Source organism: Tenrec ecaudatus, chromosome 1, assembly GCF_050624435.1.
Source record: "Tenrec ecaudatus isolate mTenEca1 chromosome 1, mTenEca1.hap1, whole genome shotgun sequence".
Classification (NCBI taxonomy): domain Eukaryota; kingdom Metazoa; phylum Chordata; class Mammalia; order Afrosoricida; family Tenrecidae; genus Tenrec; species Tenrec ecaudatus.
The window spans coordinates 264,852,927-264,869,458 of record NC_134530.1 but is presented as its reverse complement, the minus strand read 5'-3'; the positions used below and the strand labels follow the sequence as shown (position 1 = coordinate 264,869,458).

Sequence of the window (16,532 nt, the reverse complement as noted above, 5' to 3'; positions counted from 1 at the left end):
TATATTTATGATTAGGGGGAAAAATAGACCTATGTGCATATATTTATAGGTTTAGTAGTAGGGTAGCAGGTGGACATTGGGCCTCCTCATGCGCATTCCCTTAATACAAGAGCACCTTGCTCAGCTAAACGGTCATTTCATGATACCCACCTTCCCGACATGATCGCTAAAGACAGATGTGTGCATAAGCAAACGTGGTGAAGAAAGCGGATGGTGCCTGACTATCAAAAGATATACCGTCTGGGGTCTTAAAGGCTTGAAAGCAAACAAGCAGCGATCTAGCAACAAAGCCCACAGAGAAGAAGCACAACAGCCTGTGTGAACACGAGGTGTTGAAGGGATCAGGTAGCAGACACCAAAGGACAAAAACCATCATAGTGTGATCACCTTCCCGACATAAACGCTGAAGATGAACATGTGCATAAGTAAGTGTGGTGAAGAAGGCTAATGGTCCCCGGCTATCGAGAGATACAGCATCTGGGGTCTTAAAGGCTTAAACGTACACAAGTGGCCATCTAGCCCAGAAGCAACAAAGCCCACATGGAAGCAGTACACCAACATGTGTGATCATGAAGGGATGAGGGGGCCCAGGTTTCAAGCACTAAAGGCGGGGGGTGGGGAATCATATCATCATGAATGAGGGGAGCACGTGATGGGGACCCAATGTCCATCTGTAGACAACTGGACATCCCTTGCAGAGGGGTAGTGGGGAGGAGACGAGTCACTCAGAGTTCAGTCTAGCAATAAGGAAACTCACAACCTTCTTCTAGTTCTTAAACGCTTCCTCCCCCCAACTATCATGATCCCAATTCTACCTTGCAAACCTGGTTAGACCAGAGGATACACAGTGGTACAAATGGGAACTGGAAACACAGGGAATCCAGGACAGATGAACCCCTCAGGACCAGAGGTGAGGGTGGTGATACTGGGAGGGAAGGGGGGGTGCAGAAAGGGAGAATCGATCCCAGGGATCTACATGTGACCTCCTCTCTGGGGGATGAACAACAGAAAAGTGGATGAAGGGAGACACTGGGCACTGTAAGATAAGATAAAATATCAATTTATAAATTATTAAGAGTTCATGAGGGAGGGGGAGCAGAGAGGGAGGGGGAGGGGAAAAGGAAAATGAAGAGCTGATTGCAGGAACCCAAGCAGAAACCGAATTTTGAGAATGACGAGGGCAATGAATGTATAAGGGTGCTTTACACAATTGATGTGTGCATGGATTGTGCTAAGAGTTGCAGAGTCCCAATAAAATGATTTTTTTAAAGTGACAGATGAAAATATTTTTTGCTGGTTGATGATTTGAGATATGATGAAGAAGAAAAAAGAGCAGCTTCCTAATGTTCTTTATCCACAAATATCTTTGACTCACGTATCTACAGCACTAATACAATCACTGAATTTTTTTAATAATTAATCTCAAATGACAAAATATTTAAATAAATTAAGAAAATCCAAGCAACTTTCACTGGTTATATTCGGGAAGTGCAAATACCCATGAGGATGATCGTTTGTCAATAAACCATCTTTGTTGGACCAGAAGATACTCTTCAGAGCTTAGGCTTCTAACTTATTTGGTCTACCACGCCTTCTCAGGGAAAGCACTCAGCACTGCACCCCACCCCAGCAACGAAGAACTTTCATACTCCATCTTGTCATCCACGATAATGTGTATGTATCTGATCTTGTAGTTCCCTGGGTCATTTCAGTGACCTCCACAAGGGTGGTTATCACCTATTTTGAGAAACAACCGTTTTAGAGTAAGAACACAGCACGATCTAGTGATGCATCTGAGCCCTGACAGTGTCGTGATTATGGACTGGACTGTTAACCTTAAGGTCGGCATTTTGAACTACCATCTGCTTCAGGGAAGCATAAGGTTTTTGACTCCTGTAAAGATTTATAGTTTCATCGATTCAGTGGCACTGAGTTGAGAAAAACATTTATGCCAAGGTAGGTTAGTGAAGTACCACGTCTTATAATACTTAGATCAAGATGAACACAAATTTGTGATAATCACCAACTCAGATTTTGTTTTAAAAAGAAAATGTTCCTGTTCATTAGCCAAAAGAGAAATGCAAATTAAAACAACTATGAGATACCACCTAACACCCTCAAAGATAGTCCAATTCAAAAAATCAAAAAGCGATGTGTTCAAGGGACTGTGGTGAGATAGGAAATCTCATCTACTGCTGGTGGACCTGTAGGAATGTGTGGCCACTATGGAAATCAATTTGGCGTTACTTAAAATAGATGCAAATTGAGCCACTATCTCCCTACTGGGCACATACCCAGAAGAGGCAAGAAACAAACCAATGCTCCAATGTTCATCACGGCACAGTTCACAATTGCAAGGAGATGGAAATACCCAAATTTTCATCAACAGATGAATGGATCAAAAAACTGTGGTACATTCAATGGAGTACTGCGCATTCCTAAAAAGCAGTGATGAACGCATGAAGCACATCGCTGCATGGGGAGAACTGGAGGAAATTATGCTAAGCGAAGTAAGCCAAGCACAAAAGGACAAGTACAACATGAGTCTGCTGAGGTAAGCTTAAAAATGCAAAAGGGGCATAGGGAAAAAGCTACTGGGGTGAGGTCCAGGTACTATGGCAGGGGCCAGACCAAATCTAGGGATATATATGGTAGCCAACTAAAAAGGGCCAGTGGGGGGGTAGGGGGAAAAAAAGGCATGAGTACTAACCCACCCAAGGGGAGGGAATTATTTATATCTCCACAGGGAAAGAAGGACCAAACTTCAACCCAGTGCTCCAAGACGTGAATGCAGCATACCCCAGCATGAAGCAGGGAACCAATAGAGTGCTCCAAGGGGCTGGCCCCAATCCCAACTACGTGGACAGACACCCCTCCCCACAAAAGAATTTTCCTCATAAGGCAACACTGAAGATACAGCTCAGGGAGAGGGACATGTCTGATCAGAGGACACAGGAACAAATGAAGGGGGAGGAAGAGAGAGTGGGGCACGTCTTGACCCACCAAGCCGAGGATGATATTCCTGCTCAGAGCAGCCAAAGCACAGAGAGGACGATAGGGCCAGCTCCACTCTGAGACAAGATGTCCCTCACTGACCCATAGAATTATGGGGGCCAACACTAGAGACACAGTGTGGGAATTGTGCCTGATCTGATCCCACCGCCCTGAGGCAAAACACTAAGGGTGTGTAACAGAACAGCAAGGGGAACAGATCAACGAAGTCCCCAGGGAATACCAAAAATAGACTATGGGGCCAGGGTGTGGCACCACATCAGACTAGACAGACAGTAGGACAAGAGGAAATAAAAGGAAATAGAGGAAGGAACTAGGAGGCAAAGGGCATTTCTACAGGTCTACATGTACATATGTAAATATATTTCTATATGATGATTAGGAAATAGATCTATGTGCATATATTTATAGGTTTAGTATTAAGGTAGCAGATGGACATTGGGCCTCTACTCAAGTACTCCCTCAATGCAAGAACACTTTGTTCTATTAAACTGGCATTCCATGATGCTCACCTTCTTGACATGATCACTGATGATAAAGCAGGTGCATAAGCAAATGTGGTGATGAAAGCTGATGGTGCCTGGCTATCAAAAGATATAGTGTCTGGGGTCCTAAAGGCTTGAAGATAAACAAGTGGCCATCAGCTGAGAAGCAACAACGCCAATAACACCAGCCTGTGTGATCACGAGGTGTCAAGATCAGGTGTCAGCCCTTCCACCACCACCACCACTATCATGATTCCAATTCTATCTTACAAATCTGGCTAGACCAGAGGATGAACACTGGTACAGATTAGAGCTGGAAACAGGAAATCTAGGACAGATAAACCCATCAGGACCAAAAGTGAGAGTAGAGATACCGGGAGGGGAAGGGCAAGGTGGAAAAGAAAGGAGAAACTGATCCCAATGGTCTACATGTAATCCCTTCTCTGGGGGACAACAGAAAAGTGGGTGAAGGGAGATATCAGACAGTGTAAGACATGAATAAAAATAATAAATTATCAAGGGTTTGTGAGGGAGGTAGGGTAAGAGAGGGAGGGAGGAAAAAAATGAGCTGATACTAAGGGCTCAAGTAGATAGAAAATGTTATGAGAATGATGTACAAATGTGCTTGACACAATGGATGGATATATGGATTGTGCTAAGAGTTGTACGAGCCCCCAATAGAGTGATTTTTTTAAAAGAAATCTTACAAACAAGAAAAAAAACCGTTTAAGCAGAGCATTCTAAGCAAGTTGGGATGGAGTGAGGTAGCACGCACACAGTCGGAGAGATCACAACAGGTAATATCCACATGCTGCTGCTTTGACCGTGTGCAACTATGTGCTGAAGGCCAGACTTAATAAGGAAGAGACAGCATACTTCAAAATTATTGACAGTTGGTCATAACATCTTTAACTGATCATGAGGCAATGAAACAAATCTGTTAAAGTGAACTTGTAAAAATTCAATACAGTATAATAGGGATGTCCTGAAAAAACACTAAACTTAAACTCTCTACCATCAAGTTGATTCTAACCTGAGCATGCTGTTAGAGTTCTGAAAAGAAGCAAACAACTCTTTGAAGAAATAAAATTCACTGCTCTCCCACATATCCAATAGGTACTTAGTGCTTCAGGTTTAAGTTCAAATGGCACTTTATCAGATACCTTCCCTGAGCACACTACCTCTCTCTCTCTCACACACACACATGCAGTCTGATTGCCAGCATTTTCTACTCACGTTCTGTGCTTTCTCCCTAGTACTTGGTCACTGATAGACTGCACATGTATATATTTATCTTTTCCCACCCTATGAAAGCAGGTATTGTTTTGTTCATTGCTGAGCATCCAGTGGATAGAAGAGCATATAACAGGCGCTCAAAATTTACTGACTAGCTTAATGCAAACATTCTGTGGCCATTATCTGCTGGGAATAGGGTATGAAGTGCTGGTGAAACTTTTACTTTCCCCTGGTGTTCTTTGTTCTTTTATTCATTTCTCTTATCTTTCTCTTCCTTTCTGTGTCTTGAGAAGACAGGAGACAGCATCATAAATATGCTTCAACTGTCGAAGAGAATTCAGAGGACCTGAAGAAGAGGAGCCTGTGTTTACTTGTGCCATGGCAAGGCTCTAGGATGCTTTATTTAATCATTTCCTTCCTAGGCAGAAAACTTGCTTTAGCCATTCTTTTAGAATAATGACAAATCTCTTAGATTTCCTTCATTTCTGAATGTCTTATTTCCCCGTTCATTTCTGAAGAATACAAAGGATTAAGGGTTGGCAAGTAATTTCTTTGAAAATATCATACTTTCTTATTGCCTCCATAATTTCTGATGAGTAATCCACTGTCATTCAAATTGTTTTTTCGTCTGCAAATAGGGTATCATCATTTTCCTCTCATGCTTTCAAAAAATTATGTGTCAGTTTTCAGACCTTTGACTCTAATGCATTTTGGCATGAATTCATTTGGGTTTAAGCTATTTGGGGTTCACTCAGCTTTCTGAATCTGTAAATCTATGCCTTTGAACATATGAATACATTTCAGACTTATTGCTTCAATAATTTTTGCAGCCCCTAGCTCTCCGGTGATTCCAATGGTACAAATGCCGTATCTTTTGTTGTAGTTTCACAGGTCCCTGAAGCTCTGTTTCCTGTGTCCTTTGTGGTTCAAATTGAGTAATTTCCATTGTCAAGGTCACTGATGATTCTTTTCCCTGCCATTTCCATTTTGCTATGAAGTCATTGAGTGACCTGTTTCAACTTCTTTATACTTAAGTGCTATATTTACATTGGACTCTTCTTCATATCTGAGACTTTTGATTTATTTGCTGCAGCTATTGCCCCACTTGCTGGACGCATTCTAATGACAGCTGTTTCAAGACAATTGCCAAACAATTTGAACACCCATGTTTAGCTGGTATTAGCTTCAGCTGACTCTATTTTCTCATTCAAATGGATATTTCCTGGCTGTTGGTGCTACAAGTTACTTTTTACTGTGTCTCCCATGTCACTCCTCGAGTCCTGAGGTCCTTGCTCCCGGGATGGTCCTCTCTTCTTTTTGCACTTTTCAGAGTCTTTTATCGTATACTTATTATAAAATAATTTGACGAGCTCTGGTGGTGTGGTTGGTAGTATTTTAAGGACTGGACTGCTTACTAATTGCAAGGTTACTGGTTGAAACCCAGTTGCCAGAGAAAGTGGGAAAAAGATGATGTTTTCTGTTCCTGTAAATATTTATAGCCGTGGAAACCCACGGCGCTGATCTATTTTGTCCTATATGGCTGCTATGGGTCAGACTGGACTCAATGGCAATGGGTTTGGTTTGTGTTTCAACCCAATCATCTTAGCTGTACTTAGAGGAGTGAATCTGGAAATATGCACATATTCCACTTTGTCTAAAGCTGGAAGTCTGCTCAGGAGTTTTTCTAAAAATTAATGTTCTGTGTGCCTGATACAATTAAGAATAATACACAGATAATATTAATAACTTTGGGTGTACACTTTCTCCTAGCTCAAGAGCTTAATCTCATCTCCATATCATGCAAGTTCACGTTGAAGGAAAGCTACCCTCCCCACGTTTACATTGCTTAATTCTTTCCCTGAGATGGTCTCCCTTCATTCTTCCATGTGTTCCTGTAAACACCCAGCCAATAGCCTTTTCTAACATCTTACCACTCTTTCTTGTACAGAGCTTTCCCTTCTGTGCCCTATATTTTAATTGCCCCATGATTTATTTTTCGTGATATGGGAACATGCCTCACATGTCTTTGGTAATTGGGATTAATGAACAGGATTCAAAGCAGGCTCTCAAAATAGATTCAGATATTGCACTAAATATTAAAAATACAAAGGATCAAAAGAGTATCAAGTCCAAACCCTAAATTTTCAGATAAAATATATGAATTTCCTCATTTAAAAAAAAAGAGAAAGAAACCAAGTAACACACAGACCCCAAAGGAACACAATAAAGACAATAATGGGGAATCTTTTACATACTTTACAAAAAGCTAATCACTTTATTTACAGCTCATTAGAACCAATGATTACCTTGCCTTGAGAATAATCTCTAGTCTTATAGAAAGGAGAAAATGTGGTATTATCTTAAGGTAGGATGCTTATTTCTGGACACAGCAGCTAACTTGCCTCAACCCTTCCTTGGGACTTTTAAATTAGATTAGTTTGCAGAAGCAGCCAGTCCTTGGAGGTTTAACTCTAGCAATTTTCTACTCCTCCAGCTTGGAAGCTATCTGACCTGAAAATTAATTTTCTTTCATGCTCTTTCATTATTCATTCCCTTTTCTCCTCAGAAACATCAGAATCACAAATAAAAACTCTAACACGGAGGCCAGGAGTGTCAGGAAAGGCACTACAAAACCCTAAAGACAAAGGCCCTGGAGCAGTGGTTCTCCACCTTCCTAATGCTGCGACCCTGGAATCCAGTGCCTCGTGTCGTGGTGACCCCAACCGTAACATTATTTTCATTGCTACTTCAGAACTGTAATTTTGTTACTGGATGAATCAGGCTACCCTTGTGAAAGGGTCGTTCGACCCTCAAAGAGTCGAGACCCACAGGATGAGAACCGCTGCCCTCGAGATTTTACTAGAAGGTCTTAAGAACATAACAGTGTATGGACCTCAGATTGGAGCTCATATTACAACTCCTTCACGAGACCTTGCCTGGTCACCCTACCTAATGTTGAACCTTCCCCACAATGCCTTACCCCCAGGCCAAATCCTGCATCGCTCTTGTCTTCATTACACTTGGCAGAACTGAGCATTTCCTTGTTTGTGTGTATGTTCGCTTTCTAGTTGTCCCAAAGCTCTATGAGAACAAAGACCTGATCAATCTTATTAACCTAAGTATCTCAAAAACCTACAATAACTTCGCACACTTAAAAGACATTAGATAGTAGATGCTTAGTCAATGTTTACCAAATAAATGAGTGAAAAAATGAATATAAGTCCATATAAAGAACTTTTTCAACGTTTTCAAGTTTTTTCCAGCCCACTTTGTAGACAATCTGGCCATAGTGACATTTTTAATTAGTGATGTAAGGTTCTCACTGATACTTTGCAGCCAGCACAAACTCTCCACTTTGCCCGATAGAAGAGTGACCTTGACTGCCTGGTCACCTGGCATTTGCAGGGTCTGTGAGCTTTTAAACTAGGGGTTAGAGGGTGAGAGATATAAGCAGAGCTCTGTAAAGAAAATGGCTATCAACGACACAAACAAACTAAGGTGGAACTGGACAAAACGATATATAAGTAAGATGAATACAGAGAGATAATGGGGAAAGACAGGTAAGTATTAAGGTCAAGTACCAGTTGGGTTGTAAGAATTCCTTGTTACTGGTCCAGTGTGTCTGAAGTACCACACTGTTACAAGGGGTCTACAGCAGTGCTTTCCAAACTGCAGAAGCATCACAGCTCACCTATATAGCAAGCTATTACTCTCCACAAAGTTGCACTTCCCAAAAGCTTCCAGCTAATACCATACTGCTGCTCTGCTCTGTGGCTCTCACTGGGAGTAGCCAAGCTCTGTAATTGCACTGCCCGATGCAACAGATGAAACTATCACTAGTGTAACTCAGGAACCCACAGCAAATTGACTCCACGGTAGCGAGATGAGGTTTTGACTCAGGAGCAGAATTTTAATTAAAAAACAAACAATGAATTAAATTAAAACTTGAATAGCCACGTGTGGCTGGTGGCTAATGTACCAGAGCACACAGATGAGAACAGCTTTCTGCCAAGACACAAAGTTCTACTGGACATTGCAATCCCAGTCGATTGGACTGAGCTACTCACGAAAGCGGCAAAGCTGAGAAACAGACAGCTGCTGCAGCTTATGTTGCCCTCCGCCATGGGAGTGGGGGAGGGAGTCTAGAGCATAAATCTTGACCCTCAGCAACTGTGCTGCAAACTGGAGCCGCAGTCTCTTCTTACCAGAAGCAGAAGGAAAGCCATTTTTTAAAATGAAATATTTTATTGGGGGCTTTAGATCTCTTATCACAATACACACATTCATCCATTGTGTCAAGAATATTTGTACACATGCTGCCATCATCATTTCTCAAAGCATTTTCTAATTGAGCCCTTGATATCAGCTCATTTCCCCCCTCCCTCCCCCACGAACCCTTGATGAGTCATAGGTTATTATTTTCATATATTACATCATCCTCTGTTGTCCTTAACCCACTTTTCTGTTGTTTGGCCCCCTGGGAGGGGGTTATATGCTGATCCTTGTAATCGATTCCCCCTTTCTTTCCCTACCTTCCCCTAATCCTCCTGGAATCTCTATTCTCATTGTTGACCCTTAGGGGTCTATCTATCCTGGTTTCCCTGTGTTGCAGGCTGTAGCAGTGTGCATGTTCTGGTCTAATCCAATTTGTAAGGTAGAACTGAGGTCGTGATAGTGTCCAATTGTCTACAGATGGGCTTTGGGTCTCCACTCCAGGCCCTCTTCCTCTCCTAATTCACATTGGGTATGATTTTATTCTAGGTTTTATATGCCTGATACCTGGTCCCATCAACACCTCATGATCACACAGGCTGGTGTGCTTCTTACATGTGGGCTTTGTTGCTTCTCAGCTAGATGGCCACTTGTTTATCTTCAAGCCTTTAAGACCCCAGACACTATATCTGTTGATAGTCGGGCACCATCAGCTTTCGTCACCATATTTATGTACCCGCTTTATCTTCAGAGAATCATTTTAAAAGAGAAAACCTTTGCAAAAAGGTCTCCTAACCTGTTATATTGGGCCTGATCACAATCTGTATCACCTAAGAAGAGAAAAACTTAGAGCAAGAAATCAGTTGATCAGTCAATTTTGATGGCCCAAACCATTGATGGTTATACTGTCCAGGTAAGAGAGGCAGAGAAATATAGCCAAAACAGCTGATAGGGCAAGCAGCTTCTTCAGGGGTCGGTTTGTTTTTCATAAAATAGTGGTGTTATTTAAGTGCTATAAATACCTACAGAATCAGAATCACTTATTTCCAGAGGGAAAGCAATAGAAATCCAAAGGCAAGGATTTATCTAGACATGTGCTGTGTTATCTGTGCCGTTTTCATGGATATGGAGGACTGGTTATACTCACACTGAACACCTTGATGTCACTTCTGTTTCTTATTTCTTCTACAAGTGCCAGTGGTTTGCCTTTAGGGACTGGTATTGTGCCGAGGACTATGGTCCCTGGAGTAGACAGTGTCTGATGAACAGCTTGGATGAAAGTCTGACTGAAGAGTTCCATTTTCCCAATCTCATCGATGATACACACTCTCTGCCCTGGGCTGCTGCCGAGACCTGCCTAAGAATAAGAAAGGTATTCATTTGGAAGCCAAAGTCACAGTGAGCAAAGTTCTCTCCCAGTTCCATTAGTACTTTGAAAATCAAGAAATCATTTTCATCGTCACATGGAACAGTTAGCTTTAGAATAATGGAGCTCTGGGACTCCAGGTCCCACTTAAGAATTTGTGCTTCAAAGTGGGGCCTAGCCAGATCGGAAAAGACTCACCTGGAAGGCTGATATAATTAGACTCAGGAGACACAATTTAGCATATCATTCAGGAATGGTCCACAAAAGCCATTAACATCAAGATCAGAGGGCTTCCAGTTTGGTAAGAATATCTGTTCTCTGAGAGGTGGAGGGTCCCTTGGATTGTGGAAGCTCTATTTAGGGAACTCTATCTGATCTTACCCGATGTATCTCTGCAAATATACTTTTTGGCTATAATCAGTCTATAATCTGTACAGTAAACGCTTCCTGAACTTCAACAGGATAGGGAAGCACAAATGGAGGCAGTGTGACTAGAGACTATGGCAACAGTAATTTCCTTTTACAACTGAGTTGGGTGAGAGTTCTGACAGAAAAGCTTCCAGAGTTAAGTCATCTCTTAACAAATCTTTTAAGCTATTTTATAGAAACATTACCTCAGAGACCCAGACCTGGTGCCATCCTATGTTAACAGTACCCACACCATTTTATGGAAATAGAGCATGCACACCTTCCTGAAAACCCTCATTGCCTACCCCTCAACACTATAAACTACAATTCCCAGAATCCCTTAAATCCATTAAAAGAAAGGAATCCTGGATGCTCTTATAGCACTGGCCTATTTTTTCTAATTTTAAACTGAAGTTTTAGGAGATTCTTTGCCTGTTGGACAGGAGAAAACTGTGTGTTTCATAATCTGGGCTATGAACATTTGTGGAAAAATAAAAATGTGAAAGAAACGTATCTGGGTTTAGAAACAAAGTAAGGGCTGTGTCCTTTAAATCTCAGATTTCTTTTTTAATGACTTTATACAAACACATTCCTTTACTTCCTTAAAAATCCCATCCTAACTAGGTACAGCAGCCAGCCTCCAGGAGTCCAGCTGATAAGGGCTCTTTCGCTTCACACCTTTGTGTGGTCCCCTCTTACAGGTCTATGTGACCAACAGAATGTGGCAAAATGTCAATTCTGAAAGTAGGCTGCTAAAGACTGCCTTTTTTGCCTTGGGACTCTTTTTCTCTCTTGGATTACTCATTCTAGGGAAAGAAAAATACCATGTTGTAAAACATTCAGGTGGTCTATAGAAGACTCACATTGTGAGGAAATGTCTTCCAAAACTGTATGAGTGAGGTTTCCAATAGGTCCTTTTTCAATCAAACCAGAGCCGACAACTTGACTGCAGTTCCAAGTGAAGAGGAGACTTTCAGTCAGAACCACCCAGCCAAGCCTTACTTGAATTCTCCCCTTCAGATGAGACTGAGAGTGGAGGTATTAGGAACGTGTGGGAAGGAACAGATGTTTGTTGTTTTAAGTTTCTAATAAGTTCTGGGGTAATTTGCTATACAGCAACAGACAGACATGACACACATGCTCTCTCCAGAAAACCTGACAAGGCTGCTATGACTGTTCGACTTTTCACAGGAAGGATATAATACAAGTAAACACTTCAGTGACTACTAAGTAGCAAATGTATTTATTTCTTATCTTCTTACATAATAATTATTTGAAAATAACATGGAAAGCTAATGTATAGTTACTTTTCATACAGTTCTTAGACGCTTAAGATAATGACATCCATGTATTCCCAAAAGTACATGAGTCAAGCTATACCAAAACTCAGACTCTGCTGCCACTGAGTTGATTCTGACACACGGTGACCCTATATAGGAGTTCTGAACCTATATATCTTTACAGGAGCAGACAGCCTCAATTTTCTTAAGCTAATTTTGCCTTTAGGGTGGCAAAAGGAAAGAAAATGTCATAGAATAATTTACTACTTATTTCCAGTAGTGAAATGAAGTCAAAATTAAGTAAAAATTGGGAGATACAGAAAATGGCTATCTACCCTGTCTGTTTGGGAGCATAAAAACAAACAATCCCACCAGTGAGTATCTATCTTTGTAGGAGGAAGAAACTTCATGATATGACTCTTATCAGGGAGTATTTATGGGATCTTGCACCTGAAAAGACTGAATAATTATATATTTATTCATTTGGAAGGCTATCATCTAAACAGAGCTCTTCTGATTGATCATAACGTCAGTATTGAAAGCAGCCATATGAAACAAACAACAAAAATGAAATGAGGGTGAATGGACCTGTACTCGTGAATATATGTATGAATGACCACATGTGGGCATGTCCACTAACACACCCACATATAAGATAAAGCATGTGGCCCCATACATCACCCTTCTGCATTTCCTAGAGCCACTGGTGATAGTCAATGACAGCTCGTCTGCATTGCCTCAATTCCACGTACTTAGTGCAGACATCGGAATACTCTGGCAAGTATTATTTCCTACCAAATGCAAATGACTCCTTTCAAAGCCTTAGCGTATATAAAAACCTCATGCTTCCCAGTGTTAAGGACTTTGTTTCGAGAGAAAAAAAGAATCTCAAAAATAAGACTGAGGGTTTAATGAGAAATGGGAAGTTATTTGCGCTCAATGGAGTGGCATGTCAGATGCCAAGATATTCACAATCCTAACAATTCCCATCTTGGTTTGCTAAGTAACATGCAAAACAGGAACCATGAGCAAATTCAAGCAGGAGAAAGATGAGGCTATACATGACAGCTTAGGAGACTCTGTATTGAATCTCTGTAAGTCAGAATTAACTCATGGCAGTACATTTTTAGTTTTATTATAGCCAAAGCTGTTTTACTCCTATACAAGTGTAAGTAATTTTAGAGAGCAACAAACAATAGTTCAATGAAGAGACGTTTGCTCTATTTCCATTTTCCCAAGTTCTGTTCCAAGTTGATAGGGACTCATAAGAAGTCTAATTTTGAAGCCCACTAAGGCTCCTGCCCCAGCGCTCCCTTTCTGGGGCATGCAGAGTCAGAACGAGCTCCCAGAGGTGTCCTGAAGAGCCTTTGGGGATCTTATCACTGTGCACATGAAGGGGGGCACTGCCCTTTTGCCCATGCACAGCACCTCACCAAGGCAACAATTCGGGCTCGTGGCATTTTCTGCACGGTTGGCCTTTGTTACCATGGCATTTTAGTCATGCCCCTATGATAGGCTTACATTTCAGTTGAGTATAAATTTTCATTGGCACAAGAGTGAGAAAACCTTCCTTGTGAAATATATATTTTAGTTGTTCTGTTTTGAGGAAGAAGATATTTCCTTGGGATAGATTCCAAAAATTGACCAGCCAGGGGTGAGAGAAGCTATGAATAATTTGATAGCTTTGGATGCACTCAGCCAGTTTACTTTCTGGAATGATTAAATCAATTTAGAGTAAGAAAAAAATATCTTTGTACCAGTTATATCAGAGACCTGAAAATAGTGTGCTATGTTTGCTCTTTTCTTCAGCCTTTATATATACTTCCAATAACAGAGAAAAAATGTAGATTAAAAATATGTAATTTCACAAAACCAAAATATTGGAGAAAGTTGACAGCTTATTATCTTTTTCTCATTCAGAATTATTTGCAAAATCAATACTTCTGCTGCTATTAAGGCTTAAATTTTTTTAAACAAAAATATCAGACATATTGACGCGCTCCTGGGTGCACTGACTTGGGATGTCTGGTATCAAAGGTTCAAGAAAGGAACAAGGGGACATCTGGCAGACATAGGCAGCAGCACTGCAGTCTTCCCCCAAATAACCCTAAGACCTGAAGAACGCGAAGGCCACCAGGCCAGTCGGCAAACAGGGTAACAGCCCTCACCAAGCAAGTCCCAAATCCCTCCACCAACTTACATCATTAGCTAAAAATGCAAGGCTATTATTTGACTTTTATGTTGCTTACTCCTTGCCTTAAGATGGCAGAATATTTTAGTTGCCTGGTGGCATGTCAATTGTGTGTCCACAAGGAATAAATATGAAGTGCTGACAAGCGGGGACAAGATGTCTAGACTGTGTGCCACACCTCTGAGCCCAGCTCTCCCCACTTAGGCACACTACAGGTGGACTGAGGCCAACTAGACCTCTGGTCTTCCTGAATTCCTTAAATGGCCTGGCTGTCTCACAGACACCAACAACCGGATGATCTAATCTGAACTGAACCCTGGGCATTTTCTAAGCTAGCAAAACTATTCCAAAACGGAAAGTATCTTCGGGCTGACAGTGAGGGAAGCAGGACTCAGAGCCTCAGACTGGCCTGGACATGGGGCTAGTGGGACTCCATTACATCGATGACTCTGTTTAGTCCTGTTTCCTGGCAAACACAAATCAAACTAGTGAAATGAGGGTCCTCTCAAGATACTGCCTGATCGTCACCTCTCTCAACTCCAAAGGAAAACTAGTATGAACCACATTATCAGAGACTGAACTGAGTCTCCCCTAAATAAGTGCAACTTGTCTGGCCCATGATTCCAGTTTCATGTTATTATCTTCCATTTTGTGATTTTATATGATTCTCCGATGTGTTATAAAGCCTGCCCTCTCTATTATGAAAATGCGGCAGGATTAGAGGTAATTTTGTTAATGTGGCAGGATAGAATGTATAATTAGGTTGTATCTTGAGTCAATTTCTCCTGAGATATAAAAGGTATTAAACAAAAAGCAAAAATCACAGGAGCCTCCTACCATCTGGGTCCATGCACTGAAAAACTAAACTTCAAGGAAGATTAATGACAAGCACCTTCTCCCAGAGCTAACAGTAAGAAAGAAAGCCTTCTCGGTAGCCGGTACCCTGAATTTGAGCTTCTAGCCTGCAAATCTGAGACAATACGTTTCTGTTTGTTAAAGCTATCCACATGTAGCAGAGTTGTTATAGCAGCACTATATAACGAAGACACATGCACATCCACGTATTCCTGTATTTAGCAACTGATGAGTCCCGGGGACTTCCGGCAAGATGGTGATGGAGTAACATATACCAGAGGGACTCCGCAGAATTCAGCCCAGGAGAGTTGCTTAGAGGGAAATTCAACACTGCTGGAACGCTGGAGGAGCATCATAAAGATAGGTAGGCACAAATCCACAGGGTTTTGAGGTGTTGGGGGCTTTTGGCTTACCTCAGTGGAGGCTGGCTAGGGCTTGACCTTGGCCCCACCACTGTCTCTGCTGGAGCCAGGACCATTTGGAGCCTGCAGGGTGGCTTTGTATCAAAACAGCCACAGTTTGCCAACACCCATCTCGGGGCAGGGACTAGATACTTGAGTCTCCTCTCTGTCCCCACCTCGGTCTTGGAGGGCTGAGCAGGGACCTTTTCTCAATACAGCCACAGCACAGGGGCCTTTTCTCAACACAGCTACAGCTTGCCACTGCCACCTGGGATCAGGGACTAAACCCTTGCAGCTCCACTGGCAGGGATCAGGACTCAGCTACATTGTTGCTTTGTTTCCATCTCTTCATAATATGTCCCCCTTCCCCCCCCCCTCATCTGGCTTGCTTTTTAACTTTTTTTTCCCTCCTCTTTGCCTCTTTCTTGGTCTCTCACACTGCTAACCTCCAGACCACTCCCCTTAGCCTAGGGCATTTAGGCCTGCGCCACACCCAGCTAAACTAGGGAGGCTGGGGAAAGCCCTGCTGACCCCCATCAGGGGATACTCTGCTCAACTTCTTACTGGGGAATTCCTGCCTGTGTGCCTGAGGGCATGAGGCAGCTCGGCCAACACTCCTCAACATTCCAAGCTAAGGCAGGAACATAAGGCCATGAATAGAGGAAGCAGACATTGAGCTGCCACAGAAACAAATTTTCAGAATGCTACTTGGAGTCATAGAGGATAAGAGGGAAACAATACAGAAAAAGGATAAAATGATGGAAAACCCATAAATCAAAGAGAAATACAGGAACTTAGGGAGGAGATAACAAAAACCAGTAGCACACTCATGGACCTTGAGAAGCAACTCGAGGAATCAGAGAACCGCATCAGTGACTTAGAGGGCAGCCAAGCAGACTTTAACAAATGCGAACAAAAATCTAATAAGATCATCAGAGAAGCTGAAGAAAACTTAAGAACTATGTCTGATGCTATGAAGCGAAACAACATTAGAATTGTTGGCTTACCAGAGGAAGACACAACAAAGAAGTCAGCTGCAATAATAGTGAGAGAATTCTTGGAGGAAAGTTTCCCCAGCTTAGTGAA

At 41.9% G+C, this 16,532-nt stretch overlaps 1 protein-coding gene across 1 annotated transcript in view; it reads right to left on the bottom strand.

Moving 5' to 3' along the window:
- The window catches only part of NTPCR (nucleoside-triphosphatase, cancer-related), a 56,809-nt gene that overhangs the window by 17,529 nt on the left and 22,748 nt on the right, over nucleotides 1-16,532 (bottom strand). The window contains exon 4 of the mRNA XM_075532117.1: nucleotides 10,093-10,302. Coding sequence (XP_075388232.1) covers nucleotides 10,093-10,302 — 210 coding nt within the window. The remainder of the gene's footprint in view (nucleotides 1-10,092; nucleotides 10,303-16,532) is intronic.